This window comes from Rousettus aegyptiacus, unplaced genomic scaffold (genome assembly GCF_014176215.1).
Source record: "Rousettus aegyptiacus isolate mRouAeg1 unplaced genomic scaffold, mRouAeg1.p scaffold_m13_p_8, whole genome shotgun sequence".
Lineage (NCBI taxonomy): Eukaryota > Metazoa > Chordata > Mammalia > Chiroptera > Pteropodidae > Rousettus > Rousettus aegyptiacus.
In genome coordinates this window covers 16,680,230-16,701,690 of record NW_023416311.1, presented here as the reverse complement: position 1 = coordinate 16,701,690, position 21,461 = coordinate 16,680,230, and the positions used below count along the sequence as shown (strand labels likewise).

The following is a 21,461-nucleotide window of genomic DNA, read 5'->3' as shown; positions in this document are numbered from 1 at the left end:
CTGATACTCTGTAGTTTCTGCTACAAATTGATTTTATGCACATTAACCCTAATGGGAGGCAGGACCTCACAGTCAGTGCCATTACCTGCTGGGCCGCTCTGTTCCACCCTTCAGCAAACATACCTTTGTGTCCCCATGCCCAGGCCCTATTCCCTCTTCTTATGGTGTAATAACAGTTTTTGAGTGACTGATGGTCAGGCATGTACTTTTGACTTATGTATTTAAAGAAGGAAAAATCCAAGTTCAAATTTACAACCTGTGAAATATGAGATTCCTTCCATGACATTGCTTTTTGAAGTGGGGTTAATATTCCTACTGGTGAGTGTCTCAGGGGTGTTTGGATAGTTGGAGTTCTATATTTAACTGAGATTTTTGGACTGGGCCTCTGCTCCTCCCTCCACAGCAGAGGTTCTCAAGCTTCAGAGGCATCAAATTGTCTGGAGCACTTGTTAAAACTCAGTCATCAGCAGGTTTCTTTTTTAGCAAATTCTGAGTGGGGCCTGAGAATCTGCTTTCCTAACAAGTTCCCAGGCAATGTTCTGATCCAGAGCTTTGGTTCTTGATCTTGGTGCACACAGAATTATCAGCAGAGCTGTGCCACAGACAGTTTCAATCAGACTCTCAGAAAGTGGGACCAGGAAGAGAGCAAGAAACTTCTCTGGTGGTTCTACACTCTGTGAGGTTGAGAACTTTGCTGTGAAGGAAAACCTTTGTCGTTCTCAAGTAGGTCAGAGCATGTGAACTTGGAGAAGGTGTTAGGTGTCTCTCTTTTGTGGATCTTGGTACAGACTGTGTTGTGGATAAGGACTGTCACTTAGCCCTGGGGGCTTGTGTAAGGAACAGATCTGAGAAGGCCAGAACAACAGTTGGCAAGAGAGGCTGAATTTGAACCTGGTACTGTCAGACCCAAAGTCTGATTGCTTTTCACTTTGGGATGTTGCCTTCGTGAGGAAAAGCCCCAGAGTTGTAGGCCCTTGCTAGCCTGGGCAGGTCAGTGGGACTTTTGTCACCTTTTTTGGGTAATCAATAAACTTAAACTTTGTTTTGTGGTTAGGCTTAAAATTTGGCACTTGGGCACAGACTTCCTTTGTGGTTGTCACTGTGGAAATTCCCTTGCTGGGTTCTGCTCCCCACCCAGCGTAGGCCCAGTTAATGTGAAGAGTACTCAAGGAGAAATTAGGGGGACAGGATGGGGTGTGGGTGCACAGGCTTTGACACATCTTTTTTCTCCTTCGTTCTGGAGCCTACCATAATTATCATGAAAGCTGTGGGTATTTGCAAAGGAGTAAAAGACTGTCTTGGGCTGTATTCAGGAGCGTCAGCTCTATTGCATTCTGTTTGGATGCTGTCATGGAGTTCCGCTTTTGAATCAGCACTAAGTGGCAGTCAAGTAGAAGATGAATTGTTTTTCTGTGTTGTGCTTTTATCTTATGGAGAGGACGTGTTTGCTGAGCTGCCCTAAAGCACGGAGATAGTGTTTCACATCTGTGCTTGGGTTTCAAAGGCAGCCCATGTGAGTGAGCAGGAGCTCAGATTCCACCTGGCTGCTTCATCAGGCGGCTCTTTGAACACAAAGTGGACAGGTGGATAGTTTTTCTTGTTGGGTGCGATTCTCTCCAGAGAGTAAGGAGAGACCACTATAGAGCAGTTACCTTTTGTAAATGTTTGCTCCTCCCTCCATACCTTCCTCTTCCACTCTTCTTTCTCACTCTTCTTTTCTCAATTGTTTACAAACTTCTATTTCATTCCAGCATTGGGTGGATTGGTTTATTTTCTTTATCAAAAGCTAGAAAAAACAAGGCCAGATCTTTTTTGCTGCAGGAAACAAAAAGCCCTAAAAGTCCGTCCTTATCAATGTGACATACTCTGCTAGTGAGAAAAGCCAGGAAGTTGCTGGACACTTTCTTTTGGGTGGGTGGTTCTATTCATTCATTTATTCATTCATTCATTTTTACAGTTATATTGAAATAGACAGTTGCTCATATTTTTGGTATACAATTCAATGAGTTTCTCTTCAATTATAGTTAGCATACAATAAAATATTAGTTTCAGTTGTACAGTATAGTGATTAGAGGTCTGTATAATTCACAAAGTGATGACACCAATAAATCTAGAACCCCTCTACTCCCTTACATATTTTTTACAATATTATTGACTTTGTTCCTTATGCTATACTTTATATCTTCATGACAATTTTGTAACTATCCATTTGTACTTCTTAACCCCTTTGACCTTTTGCACCAACCCCCAACCCCTCTCCCATCTAGTAACCCTCCAAATATTCTCTGTATCTATGAGTTTATTTCTGTTTCTTTTGTCGTTGTTGTTTATTTTGTTCTTTAGATTCCACACATACGTGAAATCATATGGCATCCTCTGTCTGACTTACTCCATTCAGCACAATACCCTCTAGGTCCATCAAGGCAATATCTTTTTCTATCCCCTTTTAGTCTGTGTGTATTTTTTAATCTAAAGTGAGTCTCTTGTAGACAGCATATATGTAAGGGTCTTCATTTCTTATCCATTCAGCCACCCTGTCTTTTGATTGGAGCACTTAATTCTTTTTCATTCGAAGTACTTGTTGATAGCTATGTAGTTATTGCCATTCTTTATTCGTGTGTGTGTGTGTGTGTGTGTGTGTTTAGCCTAAATCATCTGGTATTCCTAGGTGGTCTCTTATCTATTCATATTTTTGATACATATTTTTTTTAAAGAAGTCCCTCCAATGTTTCTGGTAATAACTGGCTTGGTGGTGATGAATTCCTTTAGCTTTTTCTTGTCTGGGCAGCTCTTCATCTGTCCTTCAACTCTAAATGATAGCTTTGCTGGATAAAGTAATCTTGTTTATAGATTCTGGGTTTTCATTGCTTTGAATATTTTGTGCCAAACCCTTCTGTCGTGCAAAGTTTCTTTTGAGAAATCAGCTGCCAGTCTTATAGGAGCTTCTTTGTAGGTAACGAACTTTTCTTTTGCTGCTTTTAAGATTCCCTCTTTGTCTTTAACCTTTGGCATTTTAATTATGATGTGTCTTGGTGTGAGCCTCTTTGGGTTCATCTTTTTTGGGACTCTCTGAACTTCCTGGGGTTTTGTGTCTATTTCTTTCACCAGGTTAGGGAAGTTTCCATCATTATTTCTTCAAATAGCTCTTCAACTTCTTGCTCTCTCTCTTCTCCTTCTGGTACCCCAATGATATGAATGTTGTTATGTTTGATGTTGTCCCATAGGCTCCTTAAATTATCTTCATTTTTTTGTATTCTTTTTTCTTCTTGCTGTTCTGATTGGGTGTCCTCTACTACCCCATCCTCCGTATCGATGATTTGATCCTCCGCTTCATCCACTCTGTTGATTCTCTCTAATCTACCCTTCATCTCAGAGAATGAGTTCTTCATTTCTGACTGGTTCTCTTCTATAGTTTCCATCTCCATTTTTATGTTTTTTATCTCTTTGTTAAAGTTCTCACCAAGTTCATTTACCCTTCCCCTAAGTTCATGTTTCTTTGTCTCCCCATTTGGGCTGCCTTTCTGAGTCTGTTTCTATGTACTAAGCAAAGCTTCTAAGTTTCCCAGTCTTATTAGCATGGCTTTGTGTAGTAGGTGTTCAGTGGCACAGTCCTGAGAGGGGACCAGCTGTAGCCCAAGTTTAGCCCTAGACTGTGCCCTTTTGGAGCCACCTGGTAAAATTCAGCAAGCATTCCATAGGTGGCTGACACCTGTGCTGTGCTTATAGTTGCCCCAAGAGGGCACGCCAGAAACTGAGGCTAGGTGCTGCCAGTGTGGCTTGGAGCTACTCAGCAAGGGGCACAGGGTATGCTGAGGACACCACTGGATGTAGCTTGGGTAGGGAGGGCCACAGGTTGGGAGAAGGGGAGTTTCAGGGAATCCTCTGGACAGAACGAGTGCTGTTATCCAGTTTGATGACATCTCAGCTATGGTGGCACCTGTGTCCGTAGGTTGGGAGCGGGGAGGGCTCAAGAGAGGAATATTGATACCGCCAGCACTTCTGTCCAAGAGAAAACATTGCCTTTGGCCCTCACTCCAAAGTCTGACAAGTCAGCGTTCACCTATATGTCCCTGGCGCCCCCTAAGCAGCCACCTGGTCCTGGAGCTCAGAGCAAGTGAGTCCGTCACCATAAAAGTTCGATTGTGGTCGCGGCCCCTTTAAGAGGAATGTCTGCACCTGCCAGCTGCAGCTGCTTAGCTTCTGTTACACCTCAGCTGCGTGGGACCAGGCAGCCTCCTGTCTCTTCCCCCTCCTGCTGTTGCTGGGTGATTTCTTATTTCTCTCCTTAGCTGTACATACTCTGTTCATCCAGACCCCAGGCCACTCTGTTTGCTATTTGCTCTGTGATTTTCATGACAACTTTGGTGTAGTTGCAAGAGGAGTTGTATAAAACCTCTACCCTCTATGCCATCTTGCCCAGTGTCTTGGGTGATTTATTTAAGATCCACCCCCTCCCCGCCAAGTACCTTCCCTTCAAGGAGCCTGCCTTATAATGAATTTCATGTGAAGTACCAGTTAGTGAGGCCTTATCAGCTCTTAAGAGAATATTGGGCTTTCTCTTTCACACCAAGAACCTTTAGTCGAAGGAATCTTAGCACTTATAACGAATGAATTAAGAACCTGTTCTCATTGGTTGGAATTGCTGTTAAAGCAATACTAAACTTTTAAAAATGGCAGATAATACACATTTAAATAAAGACATGCAAAAAAGGAGAAAATTCTTTCCAGCACTGTGAATCTTCTAGACTTTTAAATTATTACTTATATAAGAGAACTAAAACCAGAGTCATAATTACAGTTTTAACCTACTTTAAAATCAATATGTTGTCAGCTTCTCTCAATGTCAGTATATCTACTATGACATGATTTTTTATGGTTAGTTTTCCATTGTATGAATGAATGTGCTAGAATTTATTTGATTAATCCTTTGTCTTAGGTATTTTAGGTTTTCACTTTTCTACTGTTATAAACTTTCTTACAGCGAATGTTTCTACACAATTTTTATTATTTCCTTAAGTTAAAGTCTTAAAAATGTGACTGCTGGGGGAACATGTGTATAGATTTTAAAGGATTTTTAAGTTTTTTTTTGGTCACCAAATTGCCCTCTAGAAAAGTATTGCCAATCTGATACAAGTAAAATGGTATATCATTGTATCTTTAATTTGCCTTTTTTTGTGAGTGTATTTGAGCTGAAGTTCCTCTAAAAGTTGTTAGTAAGTATTTTTGTGTGTGTGTATCTTCAGTGTCAGAGAGTTAGTGTTACCTGGCCCAAGGCCTTTATTTCTCAATCTGTGACTTGAGGGTCAGCACATAGCCTCTACAATCTTGTAGAGCTCTAAAAATGTTATGAGTTTCTGTAGAGTTCTTTTCTTTTGTGGTGTCATCTTTTCTAATAAGCTTCAGGTATATGCCATCAATTTTTGTCATTAAATTAGGAATAAATATTCTTTGTTTTGGTTTAACATTCTATTTTTAAAGAGCAAAGTGCAGAAAATGGAGGCAGAAAAAAACAGGATGATGTTGGACAGAATGAGAGCCTGAAGAATTTTCATTTTGTGCTGACTTAAAAGTTTTCTCCACTGTTGAATAAATGATTTCTTGATAATTTTTTTTTAATTGTGATAATCTTAGACCAGTTCTACAATTAACTTTATTCAGCAATGTTGGTCTGAATAAAAGAACAAAAACTAAAAGCAACCAGAGACTGTTTTGGATCTGGTCTGGTGTTGGAGAATGAGAGCTAAAGGGCATTGTCCTTATTCAGGTGGCTAATCAGAGGCCTGAGTTCAGGTATCTGTTGGCACCTGTACTGGGTTCCCCTGTGGGGAGAAAGTTTCTGCCAGAAGACCTGAGAGAGCCTCAGAATAGAACTTGTCTTCTCCTAGGCACTCACCACTTGCTTCCCACCTGTGTGTTCATTGGGGTGTGTTTTGTGCCACTCTGGGCCAGGTACAGGCTTCCAAGGGTGAATGGGATAGGCCCGGTTCTTGCGTTGTGAAGTAGGTGAGCAAACAGAACATTAGGACATGTATACATAGAAGCCTACCAAGGAAAGGTGTTCTCTGGATGAGTCCCGAGGCTGCAGCATGGAAGTGGGGGAATTGCATTCTAATGATATTAGGGAGTGGGAGCATTGGTCTTCCTGGTGATCCTTGACTTACAGGAGAGGATGTTCTTTTGCCTTGTCATTTCTTCATTTCCTTAGCGGCTACCTTGGCCTCTCTGGCCCATGTCAGAAGTTGGTTGTCTAAGTGAAGCAAAACACTGGTGTCACTCTTAGGCAGAGGCGTCAAGGTCGACTTTGTTTCTGGTGATGACTTTGCGGGATAGGCTGTCCTTGGTAGAGGATGTCTCTTTCAGCAGAACTTAAGGAGTGACACTTGTTAGGCCGTCTTCTCAGAGTAGCCCTCGGTACTGCTCACTGGGGCAGGCATGCAGTGCGGCAGAGGGGCTCGGCACACTCGCAAGGCCAGCTGCACACTGGAGCTCTGTTGCTGTGGGATGGTGTCTAGACTTCTCTAGAAGACATCTTTGTGAAGAGCACTCCAGAGTGTGGTGTACCCAAAGATATTCAGGTCCTAACCCCTGGAACCTGTGAATGTTACTTTAGATTGCAGAAGGGCTCTATGGGTGTGATTAAATTAAGGATCTTGAGATGGAGTTTTCCTGGTGGGTCCTAAATATAATCACAAGGGTCCTTATAAAGGGCAGGCAGAGGGAGATTTGTTGACAGAAAAGGAGATGGGAATGTGATGACAGAAGCAGAGATTAGAGTGTTGGCGGCCACAAGCCAAGAAATGCCAGCAGGCAGAAGATCAGGGAAAGATTCTCCCCTAGAGCCTCCAGAAGAAACCATCCCTACTGACTTCTTGTTTTAGCCTAAGACTAATTTCAGACTCTAGCCTCCAGAACTGTAAGAGAATAAATTTTTTTTTTCCTGTTTTTCGATTAGTTTGTTCTTTTTATTCCTTAGATTACACATACAAGTGAAATCATACAGAGTTTATTTTTCTCTTTCTGACTTAAATACCTTCTAGGTCCATCAAAGCGTTATCTTTTTCCATCCCTTTCCTTTTCATATGTGGGGATCTTGCTTTCTTATCCTTTTAGCCACTCTGTCTTTTGATTGGAGCACTTAATTCTTTTCCATTTGAGGTATTTATTGATAGGCATGTAGTTGTTACCATTCTTTATTCCTGTTTTTGATACATGTTTTTCCTTAAAGAAGTCCCTCCAACATTTCCTGTAATACAGGCTTGGTGGTGATAAATTCCTTTAGCTTATTTTTGTCTGGGAAGCTCTTTATCTGTTCTTCGACTCTAAATGATAGCTTTCCTGGAGAAATTATTCTTGGTCATAGATCCTGGGTCTTCATCCTGTCGAATATTTTTTGCTAAGCCCTTCTGTCCTGCAGAGTTTCTTTTGAGAAATCAGCTGCCAATCTTATGGGTGTTCCCTTATAAGTAATTATCTGTTTTTCTTTTGCTGCTTTTACTATTCTTTCTTTGTCTTTAACCTTTGGCATTTTAATTATGATGTGTCTCGGTGTGGGCCTCTTTGGATCCCTGATTTTTTGGAATTCTCTGAACTTCCTGGGACTTTATGTCCATTTTCTTCACCAGGTTAGGGAAGTTTTCCATCATTATTGCTTCAAACAGCTGTTCAACATCTTGATTTTCTTTAGGTACGCCAATCAGATGGATATTTGGACCCTTAATAGTGTCCCATATTCTCCTTAAATTATTTTTATAGTCTCAGCATCTTATCTCTTGCTGTTCTGATTGCGTGTTCTTGGCTTTCCTGTCTTCTAGATAAGGCCTTTGATCCCCTTCTTTATTCACTTTATTCCTTTGTTTAATTCCATTTAATATACTTCTCATCTCAGATAATGTGTTCTTCATTTCAGACTGATTCTCTTTTATAATTTCCATTTTTATGTTTTTTTATCTCTTTGTTGAAGTTCTCACTGAATTTATCTACACTTCCCAAAGATCATTGAGCATCTTTATAACCAGTATTTTGAACTCTGCATCTGTTAGATTACTTGACTCCATTATATCTGGATCTTTGTTCCATTCTCATATGGTTTCTCTTTCTTTGTCTTCCTGTTTTGACTGCCTTTCCATGTCTGTTTCTATGTACTAAGCAAAGCTCTTAAGTCTCCTGGTCTTACTAGTGTGGATCTGTGAAGTAGGTGTCCAGTGGCACAGTACTGAGGGATTCAGCTGCAGGCCAAATTTAACCCAAGCCTCTCCCCATAGGGGCCACCTGTTTAGATTCAGCAAGTGTCCACAGATGCTGAGCTTATAGTTGCCTCAAAAGGCCACACCAGAAACAGAGGCCAGCTGTCTCCAGTGTGAGTCTTGGTGCTGCTCAGCAAGGAGCACCTGACTCACTGAGGATACAGCCGGATGTATCTTGGGTGGGGCCGCGAATTGGGGGAGGTGGGGTTTCAGGGAATCCTCTGGGCAGAGCGACCTCTGTTATCCAGTTTGATGACATTCCGGCTATGGTGGCGCCGAGTTGGCGCACTGGTAGAGGGGAGGGTTCAACAGGAAACAATAGATACCAGCACGTCTCCCCTCGGTCCTCACTCCGACAATGTCTTCCTGTAAGTCCCTGGTGCCTGCTGCGTGCAGCCCAACTGGCACTGGTGCTCAGAGTGAGCAGGTCCATCACCACAAAAATCTGCTCACTGATGCGGCCCCTTTAAGAGGTGTCTGCCGCTGCTGCTGCCTCCGTCTCAGTTGCTCAAGACCTGGCAGCTCTGCATCCTCACCCCGTCCTACCTTCTTTCGTTGCAGGGTGATTTCTCGGATTTCTCCCTAGTTGTATGGTTTATTCATCTAGATCCCAGGTGATTTTTCCTTCTGCTGCTCCTTGTTTCCGTCACACCTTTGGTCGCCAGAGAGATGAACAGAGCCTCTATCATTTAGGCCATTTTTTTCCTCCTAAATTTGTTATTTTAAGCTACGAAGTTTGTGGTAACTTGGTACAGTAGCAATAGGAGGTTAATACAGTAGGGAAACTTGATCTAAGAAAGGAAAACAACCAGTTTCAAATGGAGGAGACATAAATTCAAAGCATTTCAGTAGCTGTGGAGGAAGGATTGCAAATGGGAAGAAACTGTTACCATTTTACACACATACTTTTGAAAAGTAATATATTTACCCAGGTAGCCAGATATCGTTATATTATAATTGCACTGCTTGTACATTTTTCTTCTTAAAAATAATCTGTTATGTTTGTACACCCATGTTCATAGCAGCATTATTCATTATCGCCAAAAAGTGGAAGCATATGTCTATTGGCAGGTGAACGGATAAAGAAAATGTGATGTGTACATATAATGGACTATTATTCAGCTTTAAAAAGGGAGGAATTCCGATACATACTGCAACATGTATGAACCTTAAGGACATTCTGCTTGGTAAAGTAAGTCACAAAAAGACAAATACTGTATGATTCCACTTCCGTAAGGTCTTTAGAGTAGTCAGACTCATAGAGACAGGAAATAGATTAGAGGATACCAGGGGTGGGGGGAGGGGGAACAAGGAGTTAGTATTCAGTTGGAAAAGACAAAAAAGCTCTGCACATGGATGGTGGAGATGGCCACACAACTTGTGAATGTATTTAATGCCACTGAACTATACACCTAAAAATGGTTAAAGTGGTAAATTTTATATTATGTATATTTTATCACACCTTTAATAGTATTTTAAAAAGCATACCTTCATAGCCTTTCTGAGAATAAACCTTCAGAGAGTGAAAGTATCAATCAAATAACCCCAGTTCAGTCAGGGAGCTGTGTGGAAAGCCACACATGCTCTCCACACAGGCTTTGCTTCGTCACGACACCTGTGCTTTCACATCCAGCGCATGGTTCTCAGTTTCACTGCTGGACCTGCTGCAGCAGTGAACACAGCTGATTGCTCCTCCTCCACCTGGCTCTGGGACGCCACATTCATTTAGTCTTATCCCACTGCAGTCTTCTTTGCTGGTCCTAAGTCCTCTCGCCCCTTTTACCTGCATTCTCTCCTACACTCATAGCTTTAAATGCAAACTTTGTGCTGATGACCCCCAAGTTCACATCTTTAGCCTGACCCACTCCTGAACTCTGGGCTCAAACAGACAGCTCAAACTCACATGGCTGAAGCTTTGAGTGCCAACTGCAATCTCCTCATCTCAGTTAATAGAATCCTATCTTCCCAGTGACTCATGTCAGAACCTCTTTCTCCCACCCTACATCTGATCCATCAGGAAACCCTGCTGGCTGTATCATCAGAGCATATCCAGAATCCCCATTTTTTAGGCCTTACCCTGCTACTCCATGGTGTAAACCACCATATTTCATTGTCTCACTTCCTCCATCTTTTCTCAACAGGCAACTAAACTACTCTTGAGGTAAGTCATGTGACTCCTGTACTCAGAACCCTCCCAAGGCCTCTTACTTTGTCTCCCACTGCTGACTCTCTCCTCACTGTGCTCCAGCCACCCAGCCTCCTTGAGGCTCCCTGTGTTCCTCAGGCATCTTCCTCCTCAGGCTCTTTGTACTGACTGTGCCCTTGGCCTGGCATTTCTCCTCTGCCCAGGGTCTCTCCTAGAGCTCAGGGTTCCCCACCACACTCATCCAACTGGTTGAAAGAATTCAGTTTCTTGTGTTTATAGGGCCAAGATTCTTGTTTTCTTGTTGGTGGTTGGTGTGCAAAGTCCCTCAGGTCCTAGTGGCGACCCTCAGGTCCAGCCTCATGGCTCTCTCACAGCATGGCAGCTTGCTTCTTCTTTGCAGCCAACTGTCTGCTACAGTTAATACATGCACAGAGTGACTGGCTCATCACTTTTGCCATGTATGACTACTCCGTCATATTTGCAAGCCTTATCAGGATCCTACCCCCAGAGTGGCTGGTACTGGAGCAGCTGAGAACACAGAAGCCAGATCACTGCCCAGAGCACCTGTAATAAGGCTTTTGGCTAACCAGTCTACCATGTAGTCCTAGCTTTTCATCAGCTTTTTAGTGACCACTTTTAAGTGTAAAGGGATGGTCAGGGGCCACAGATACTCAAAGAAAGCCTCCAACAAGAAAGGGAGAGACTGGGGGTGGCTCCATAGTGTAGTGGTTAGCACATCTGCTTTACACTCAGAAGGTCCTGGGTTTGTGCCCCAGATGGAGCCACGGACCATATCCTGGGTTCACCAGGCTCCCCCGGGTGCTCCAGGTACCCCAAGTGTGCTGGGGGCACCAGGCCCTGGGTGCACCCTGTGAGTGTGTGGGAGGAGATGCCCCGCCTTCAGAGCTCCAGTTCTTAAGGGTAAATGGCAACATCCGTAGGTCAGGGCTGGAAGTAGGGAGGGGATGAAAGGGGGGGGGTGGGGAGGAGGGAGAGATCAAAACTAAAAACAGGAAAGAAAGAGAAGCAGAAGGCACTTGAAGGGAACAGTCAGTGCAGAGAGCAGAAGAAAACTTGCAAAATAAAACTTGATTTACATTGTCAGATTAAAGAAGACATCACAGTCAGAGAACTAGAAAGCTCCCTCAGAAATTAAAAATGAAATAAAGGCATCTTGTTGAAGGGTTGGAAGATCAAGTCAAGAGTATATCCCAGAAAGTTTTTTAAAGGGCCAAAAGAATAGGAGATAAGATAAAGTAGGAGACTAACAAGGCATAGTGCCTGACTGACAGTCCTGCTGGGGATTGGGGAATACAGGGATGTTATCAAAGAATCCTTTAGAAACTTCCAGAACCCAAGAGCTGTATCCCCAATTGAAAGGGCTATGTCGGTGCTCAGAACAGCAAGGAGAAAGTACCCCCCAGTAAACACAGCTCAAACACAGCCCAGTACCCATAGCATCCTGCTGATGGATAGGAGGTTTCCAGCAGCTTTCAGAGATTAAAACAGGCGCCACACCCAGCCTCAACAGGGCAGTGTCAGGCTCTAAGGCACCACCAGCAGGAGTGAGATGGAGCTGGGGCAGCAGCCTTCCCAATGCCATGGTGCTCATTTCCAATTTCCAACCTACAACCGCATATACAGGCACCTGTCAGGGGAGGAAACAGTGCTGGTTCTTCAGACGAGAACACTTGTAATGTGCATACCACACACCCTTCCTCAGGAAGGAACACTGAGCTAGGAAGGTGCAAGGCCGCCAGCACGGAGGAGGGAACGCAGGGGCTCAGCAAGGCATGATACCCTAGGGGCCTGGTCAGTGAAAATGGTCTGAAGGAGGCGTGTAATCCTGCAGAGATATTAGAGCAATAAATGTGCAGAAAATTCAGGGAATGAAAAGCAAGGAAATTAGTAAGTATAGGAAAAAATTATATAAGAAAGCCAGTGCTATAGTTTAAATGTGGTTTAGTGGTGAAAAATATTTATGTAGTCAATGATGTAAACATTGCAGAAGATCTAGCCAACTTGGGAGGGTGTGGAGAGAGTGCCAAATTCTCATTTTTTACTATAGGAGGCCAAAATCTAACATATAAATTTGAAAAGTCAAGAAAATAGCACCAGGAACATATTACTTAGACATGGAGGCAGTGACCCCCAAAATTACCCAAAGCTAGAGAGCAAAAAGAAGAGCTTCTCCAGGCAGGATGGGGTGGGCAAGAGCCGCAGGAGTGCTGTTTGGTTGCAGGCCTTACAGTGTTGTGACTTTTTGGACTATGTACTTTTATCTGATAACTTTTTAGTGTGTTTTTTTCCCTCCTTTACTTACTCACAGGGGTCTAGACTGGGCCAGGAGTCAAAGGAAGGCCCCATAAAGAACGAAGCCTCTAGTTCTCTGTTGTGTGCAGAGAGGTCATTGAGATAGGCAGGAGGGCAGCTGCCTTCACACAGCCTGGGGCCAAGTTCTGTGAGCTGAATAGTCCATTGTCCAGTTGGTTAGCATTCCAGGGAAGAGCCACAGAGGGAACATTTTCATAGGCCCTTGCAGGGGCGCCGCAGAGCCAGGAGTGCCTCTTCCTAAGAGCTTCTCCCCTTCCCTTATCTGGCTCCCCTGGCTCTCCCCAACACCCAGACCTGAAATGCAGGAACAAGCAAGAGGGGCTTCTGCTTCCCAATGGGCCACTGTTTCCTGTGATCAATGTGGTTATATAATCGTCTAATGTGTTCTTTGGTACCTTCTAGAAATTCTGGTTTGTTTCCTCAGAATGTTTGCATAAAGCTTGAATGTGTCCAGTTGACTTTTTCCAAGTGTTCTCATGTGCATTTTAAGATTTTATTGTCTTTAAAAGAACATGGAGAAAGCTCTGTGAATATACTAAAATCCACTGAATTGTACCCTGTAAATGAGTAAATTGTGTAGTATATGAATTATTTCTCCATAAAACTGTTAACAGAAATAACAGAGAGAGTCAGAACTGCCCCAGACCTCAGCCTCTCTGCCACCCACCCCATCCCTCCTGCATCAAGGAGATCTTCAGAGTGGGTGTTGGACTTGGAGAGCAGCAATCTGCCAAAACCCCAGTGATAACAGATGTAGAGAGAGAGCAGCTTCTGGTACTGGAGACAACCCACATCCCTGTCCAAAGCACATCAAGAAAAGCTCTCCAGGCACTGCTTACAGCTGGGTGCTGAGCAGGCTCCTTCTGGCGATGGAGGGCACAGCTGGTGACATTGCAACACCTATTTCTGAAAGACTAAATTGGATTCCTGAATATGACACATGCCTCTTGGGGAACATGTGGAATGACCTTTTCCATATAAAACCAGCATTATGCTATTATTCTAGAATTTTGTAAGCCCTATTCCCTAAACCAGGGGCAGTTAATCAGTTTATCATCACAGATGATATAGGAAGCTATTTTTATACTTCAAGCAGAAAAACTGAGCTCTAAATGAGCACTTTCAGTGTTGGGAGACTCTTGTTACTGTCTTATTTTCAAATTTAAGTTTAGAATTAAACATACCTTGTATTTTAAGATTTACTTGAATTACTTCATTTTTTCCCAGCAAGACCCAGTAATTCCAGAGGGGTTAAGGTGTTTAGGGAGACAGTGAGCTTTCATTTTGTGTCCACATAGCTGACCAATTTTTTAAAATGTAAATGTTTCTACTCATCTAGAGGAATCTCCAAACAGAGTCTTTAAGTATAAATTGCCAATCATAACCCTGAAAAAGTTATTAACCATTGTAGTTGGTGTGAAGCAGACCTACTAGGGGTTAAAAAAACAAAAACAAAAAACAAAACTATTGCGCTGTCCCAGGTCCTGGAGCCCTGGTGTGACACTTTCCTGCAAGCTGGGGAAGTGTAATACACAGGAAGCTCTTATTCAGTGGTTCTCTGGAGCAAGTTACAGATATAAAATCACCACTGCTTAGTAGGAAGCTTGAGTTATCATTTGTGTCTAGTTTTCAAAGGCCCTGAGGACAAAGTTGTGGCATTTCCTTCTCCCCCCCCCCTTTCTCCCCTCCTCTCCTCCTGCTTCTTTGTCCTTCTGTTCTTGTTCTTCCTCTTCTTTCTTTCTTCAAAACAGTGCCCACTCTGGCAAGCACACAGCTATTTAAGGTCTTATATTAAGCATGTCATTATCAAACAAACATCCTTATATTCCCGAGAATCTTTCAGTTATTTTCATTAAAATGAACTGACCAGCAAAATCCCCCACTTAAGTACATATCTACTTGTAAGAAATAACAGTACAGATGTGGTCATAGCTTCTTCCACTCCTTTTTCTTACCTCTCTCTTCTTCCCTGCCCCGCTACCCTCCCAGGAGAAACCATGACCTTAAACTTATACTGAAAATCATAGCTATCTATTTAAAATACTCCAGGCTTATTTCCAAAGGTGTCAATAAAAAACAACGTAAGTATCCTTCCTGTCTCCTATTTATAACTTTGGAAATTATATGACATTTAGTCTTTTCTAAATTTATCAAAGTGACTAAGTTTTTGATTCTCCCTGAAATCTAAGTAAGGGAAGTTGGACATGGCATCATGAGTGTTGGTGCTGGCCAGGACACTCACCTCCAGGAGCAAAGCCAAGTGGAGCTGTCTGTGCCAAAGAGCTCTAGATGCCCCTGGGCATTGGCTGATCCCTTCAGATAGGTGCCTTGGGTGTGCACAGGTTGATGCAGCTCAGACTCCTCAGAAGCAACAGGGAAAACTCAGTATATTTGTTTAGCTGCTTTACAGATGCACTTACAAAGAAGTGCAGGTGCCATGAGGTAGGCAAGCTACAGGCCTCAGTGTGGCCATTCAGAAATGACCTGTAATCAGGCTTTTGAGAGTTGCTTCTCTCTCTACTTACTCCTGCCTACCCACACATCTGGTGTGACATTTATAAATAGTGAAGAAAGCCCCTAGGAACATTTTGCTTTATTATCACCATGGCTGCTGCTGCTCCCCTCCACCATGGAATACCACAATTTGTTTATGCATTCGTTCATTGATGGGCATTTGGGTTGTTTTCATTTTCATTTTTTGGCTGTTACAAATAAAGTTTCTATGATCATTCATGTACAAATCTTTATATGGACACATACTTTCATTTCTCCTGGGTGAATACCTAGTAGCGAAATGACTGGATCATGTGTTAGGTACATAGTTAACCCTTTAAGGAATTTCCAAACAGTTTTGCAAAGCGATTCTGTAATTTTACATTCTCAACAGCAGTGTATAAGAATTCCAGTTTCTCCACATCCTCCCAAACACTTGGTGTACACAATATGGCCTATCTCTTTAATTTTAGCTATTCTAATAGATGTGTACCTTATTATCACTTTAATTTGCATTTCCCTAATGGCTATTGATATTGACTTGAATCCTTTTAAATCTACTGAAACTTATTTTATGGTCCAGAATATAGTCTGTCTTGGTAAATATTTCGCGTGCACCTGCTTGAAAGGAATGTGTATTCTTTCATTGGCTAGAGTGTTCTGTAAATGTTAGTTAGGTTGAGGAGCTTGATAGTATCACTATGGCTTTTGATAAGATAAGCTTTGTTGAAAATGTTGTAATTCAAGTGTGATTGTCACAAGGTTCAGAAATGGTCATTTCTACTGGGAAGTGCTGTGTTTTCAATATGATTTTCGTGAGTCATACTTCTGTAGTTGGAGTTAACTGTGGTTAGAGAACTTATTCTGCTTTCTTCTCGTCAAGATTATATCTCCACATCTGTAGCAGAAACAATATAATTTGTTAGTAAATTTCTCGTATTAGAATAATCCTGCAGGAGCCAGCTCTGTCCATTCATCTATAAGTGATTGCAGAGTGGGTTTTTCTCCCACAGTGTTTCTGTAACTTGCTGCATGTTTGCTGGAGAGGGTGCTGGCTTGCTTTGAATACTCTGGTGTACATCTCTTGGTTTAGGTTTTTCTGGCTCTTCCATGAAAGAGAATTTTCTTATTTTTCAATCTTACTGTTTTTTCCTGAAAGCCTGTGAATGGAAAACTTTGGGTTTGGGTCATTAGAACCATTCCCAAATCAGCGGCTAGATGGAAGTTGATTTATTCTCCAAAGAAAATATGGTTAAAGTGGACCTTAAAATATAAACACTTTGATTCATCTTTACTCATTCTAACATAATAGCATATAAAAAAGGCCTACTGCCAGTTAATTATTTATTTAAAAAGCATTGGATTAATATTTCAGAATGAACAACTTAGTACTTTATGTTCAATTAGTAGCTTCGCTGTTCAAATTCTTAGGAATCTTAAGGACAGATTGGCCAGTATGGTTGACTGGTTAGATGATTCTTTAGGTGCCCAGCAGGATTCTCACTAGACATCACATGCTTTAGAAATGAAGGCTTTTGTGAGATAAGGAGGGAAGCATTCAGTTATTTCAAGAAATCAGCTGATGGGTGGACTTTTGAGCTCAATATCTTAAACACCCAAGGCCCAGGGATGGAGGCTGCCTTCTTCCTCTTGTGGAGGGAGAAGGAGATACTGTCTCTGACTCGAGAATCCTGGACTAGTCACCTAGAGTTGGTCCTATGCCAGTCTGGCTTTTATGTTGCATGTTGTAAACAACTGATGGTCATATAGCTAAACATGGCAGCATCTACCAGCCTGCCCAGCAGTGAGGAGACCTGAAGGGATATAAGTTGTCTAAGCACAGTTAATGACATGGATTAATGGGTTTGGCCTTGGACAGGGCTTATTTATGCCTGTCATAGCCTTAGCTCTGATTCTCCACCTTTGAAACACCCTGCCTACAAGCTATCACTAAATATTCACTTGTCAAAACCCTCCTATTCTTCGGGGTTTTCTGTATGGATTGTCCCTCCTTTTTTGGTCAAAGGTCAGCTCTCCCTGGCTAAATGCCTTATCCTTTTTTCTCCTCTCCCTCCCTACGATCTTCTCTCTCTCTCTCTCTCTCTCTCTCTCTCTCTCTCTCTCTCTCTCTCTCACTTGCTCTTCTTTGTTCTTTTTGTCTTTTTCTCTTTTGTTTTCTTTCTTCCTCTCTCTAAAATTTTCATTATGGAAAAGTTCAAGCCTAATACAAAAGTAGAGAGAATAGTATAATGCTTCCCCAGTGTCCCACTCCCAGCCTCAGCAACTCTCCGTCATGGCCAGTTGGTTACATATATGTAACCTTAATATATGTGCCTTAGTCCATATAGTAAGTATAAAAAAAAAAGTGTGCTTTTAAAAATTACTAAAATATTATCACATCTATAAAAATCAGTGAACAATTCCTTAATATTAAGTATTCAGTCATTATTCAATATCAGGATCAGTATTCAAATTTCTAATTATCTTATAAATGTGGTTTAAAAAAATAATTTTTTTGAATCAGGATCCAAAAACGTCCTTATGGGCAGTAGGTCGATGTGTCTCCTAAGTCTCTTAATGAAGGTTTCTTTTCCATCTTTTTTTTTTTTTTTTGCCTTGAAAATAACAGGTCCCTTCTTTGTCTCTTTAAAGGTCCTCATGGACTAGGTTTTGCTGATTTCATCCCTGAAAAATTTTGCTTTGATCATTATATTTCCTGTAAATTAGTAGTTGGATTCAGGTTTGATTTAGGTAGCGTCACACACTTCCATCAGGAGGCACTTGGTGTCTGGTTGTATGTATTTCTGTGCCCTTAGGAGGCACTGAGGATCATTGATTATGTCCATTACTTCATCAAGAACTGCAGGATGATGACATTCTAATCCCATTATTCTTTCTTCGTATACTGGTTTGAACACTTCTTAGACGCTTCCTTCATGACTACCAAGACTTGCCCCAAGTAACAGTTTGTAGGAAAGGAAGGCTAACTGCTTGGTTCTTTCCTTTTATTCATTCGTTTTCACAATAATAAATTGGTTAACTAGTGCCCTCCAATGATGACTAGTTAATTTTTACTGTAGTTATGCCTTCATGAATTGAAACATGTTTGATATGTTTCAGTCCACTGAAAGCCTCTTTATGTTGGTCCTGAGTTCCTCAATTTGACCTTATAAAGTCTTTGATAGCTTCTTTGCTTTCATATATAACAAGATATTCCTGGCTCAACTCGCACATTTCCTGGCATTTCTCCAAGGGTCCCGATTCTTTTTAATGGGAAATGGAATTTAAATACCACAACCTCGGTGCTCCAGGTGCTCACTGTTAATTGGACAGAATTAGAAGGTTTTTGTTTTGTTTTTAATACATCATAAATGATACCTCATAGTGATACTTAAAATTCAAATTCAGGATTATAGGATGTTTGCCTAACATCTTCAGTCTCATATCATTTTCTCCTTTTTATCAGTCACGTGGAGGACCTGAGACTCAACACTTGGAACAATGGAATTAGGATATTTCTTATTACTGGTGTTGCTGCTGAAAAGTTTAATGATAATCTAATTTTGTTTAGAGGGACAATCCATACAGAAAACCCCGGAGAATAGGAGGGTTTTGACAAGTGAATATTTAGTGATAGGGTGTAGGCAGGGTGTTTCAAAGGTGGAGAATCAGAGCTAAGGCTATGACAGGCACTTGATTTTTTCATAGCTATTCAAAGAATTTTTCTCTTTTTCTTTGAAGTCCAAGAAATTCACCAGATTAAGTCTTAGAGTAGGCCTTTTGGGATTGGGAGTTGATATTCTTAGGTACCCAATGTATTTTTTCAATATGTAGTTGTTTTTTTTTAGAGAAGTTCTCATAAATATAGTTTTACTATTCTGTATCTTTGCTTTGATTTTTCTTCTCGGGGACTTCTGTTATCCATACTAACATATCTTTGCCTTCAATATTTGTCACTTTCTCTTGAATCCTTTTTGTCTCTTTAGTTATTTCTAAGAGCTTTGTTGAAATATAATGTACATTCCATAAAATTCACCACTGTAAGTGTATAAATCAGTGGATTTTAGTAAACATAAAGTTACACAGCCATCACCACAGGCTAGTTTTATGGTGTTTCCACACCCCAGAAAAACCCAAAAATGCTGATTGCAGCCAGTCCCGCTTCTGCCCCATAATTCCAAGGCGACCAGTTGATGTACTTTGTATCTCTATAGAGTTGTCTTTTCTGAAAATTTCCTGTAAATGAAAGAATGTAATTTTTAGTCTTTTGTGTCTGGCTTTTTTGCTTAGAATGTTTTTTTTTTTTTTTTTTAAACAACTGATCGTCAGTTTATTTAAGCATCGGCAGTGGTGACTTCAGCCTTGACTCCTGGCTCAATACTTGTGGAAGTAATCTGCTTAACAGTCTCAGAAGGACTGTGCTCCCTTGTGGGTCCTCATCTGAAAAGGATCCCAAGTCTTAGAACTTCCCCACAGGGAGTTTTTCTTGTTGTGATTCTGTCTTGGTAGGCATCCGAACTAACTGGTCTTTTCATTTTGAGATTCTTTTCCTTTGTGCCTCTGATCAAGTCAGCACACACCTTCCCCAAAGACTTGACTTTGCAGCTGGTAAAAGTAATTTCGATTCTGCGAATCACCACCTCTGGTTCCATGGATGTCTTTTCTCATTCCCACCTCTATGACTGCTGCATGGCTTCCTGACCTACTTGTTCCTCCGCCAGAGCGAGCAGCGGGTACATGAAGTGGCTGAGGGAAGAGTGGGAGTAGGTGGGAAGGAGCTGCAACCAGGGCTCCCTCAGAGACTTAGCAGAACGTTTTGAGTTTCATTTATGTTGTAGTATGTATCAATATTGCATTCCTTTTTATAGCTGAATAATAGTCTTTTGTATAGATAGACCACATCTTGTTCATTCTTTCCTCAGCTGATAGACATTTGTGTTGCTTTGCTCTTTTGCTATTATGAATAATGCTGCTTGTTATGAATATTTGCATACATACCTTTTGGCACTTTTTTCTTTCTCTTGAGTAGATACTTAAGAGTGGAGTTACTGTGTTGTACACTAAGTTTAACTTTTCAGGCAACTGCCAAATGATTTTCTAAATTGGCCAGACCAGTTTACATTCCTCTTAGCAATATATGAGGTCCAGTTTTTCCACATCCTCGTCAACTTTTATTGACGGTTTTGATTACAGCTGTTTTAGTGAGTGATCTCTCTGTTCTCATTGTGGTTTTAATTTTCGTTTTCCTAAGGACTCATGGTCTTGAGCATCTATCTTTTCATGTGCTTATTAGCCATTTATATATCTTGTTTGATGAAATAACTGTTTAAATCTTTTCCTTTGTGCCTCTGATCAATTTTTTAAAAAATTGTGTTTTCATCTTGGCGAATTATGAGATTTCTTTATACATTCTAGACTATACAAGTTCTTTATCAGATATACGATTTATAAATACTTTCTCCTAGTGTATCTTTTAGTTTTAATAATATCCTTTGAAGTACAAAAGTTTTAAAAATTTCCTGAAATCGGTTTATACTTAGAAATATATATGTATCTTTTTGCTGAAGAGTTTTGTTATCTGTGACATTCATGTGTGAATTATCCTATTTACTTTTTATGATTTTTGATACCCAATGTCTACTTGCCTAAGTTATTTTTACTAAGGATTCTGCATAGCTGTCAGAAAGGATGTGTGGGTCTGTGCTGTGTGTAATAGTTTAGATACTGTCTAGAATAATACCTAAAATGTCAAAACCTATGCTCTTTCCACACAATAAGCATGACTGTTGACTTTTGAGAGCAAGATCTTATTCCGTGACTCGTGGTCCCAGGTGCCATTAACATCTCCCCAGGATACCTCCTGTTCTCTCACCAGAGCTGCCGGTGGTCTTTGGATCAAAGGAATCAATGGCTCTTACTTTCATACCACACCTTGCAAGTGGGCTGCTTCCCTGAATGTGGTGAAAAGGTCAAGTGCATGATACATCCCCCTCCAATTTTGTAAAGGCTTAAGTAACATATTCTCACTTGGCAATTGCAGGTGAAGGACTTAACAAAATACTTGGATCCCAGTGGGCTTGGCGTGATCAATTTTGAAGACTTCTACCAAGGGATCACGGCGATCAGAAATGGAGGTCAGTCATCCCTGCTGTGTGCTTCCGTTGCCTCACCCCTTCCTCAGTTCCACAACCAGCCTTCCCTCTCCCTCAGCTCCTCCTTATTAATTACCCTCAAGCCTCAGACTC

At 41.4% G+C, this 21,461-nt stretch overlaps 1 protein-coding gene and 1 pseudogene across 2 annotated transcripts in view; one reads left to right on the top strand and one right to left on the bottom strand.

The window, feature by feature from the left end:
* The window catches only part of RAB11FIP3 (RAB11 family interacting protein 3), a 75,514-nt gene that overhangs the window by 17,892 nt on the left and 36,161 nt on the right, over positions 1-21,461 (top strand). For both annotated transcript variants that reach the window (XM_016136731.2, XM_016136732.2), the window contains exon 2: positions 21,257-21,350. In XM_016136731.2, coding sequence (XP_015992217.2) covers positions 21,257-21,350 — 94 coding nt within the window. The remainder of the gene's footprint in view (positions 1-21,256; positions 21,351-21,461) is intronic.
* On the bottom strand, positions 19,511-19,955 carry LOC107506014 (annotated as a pseudogene).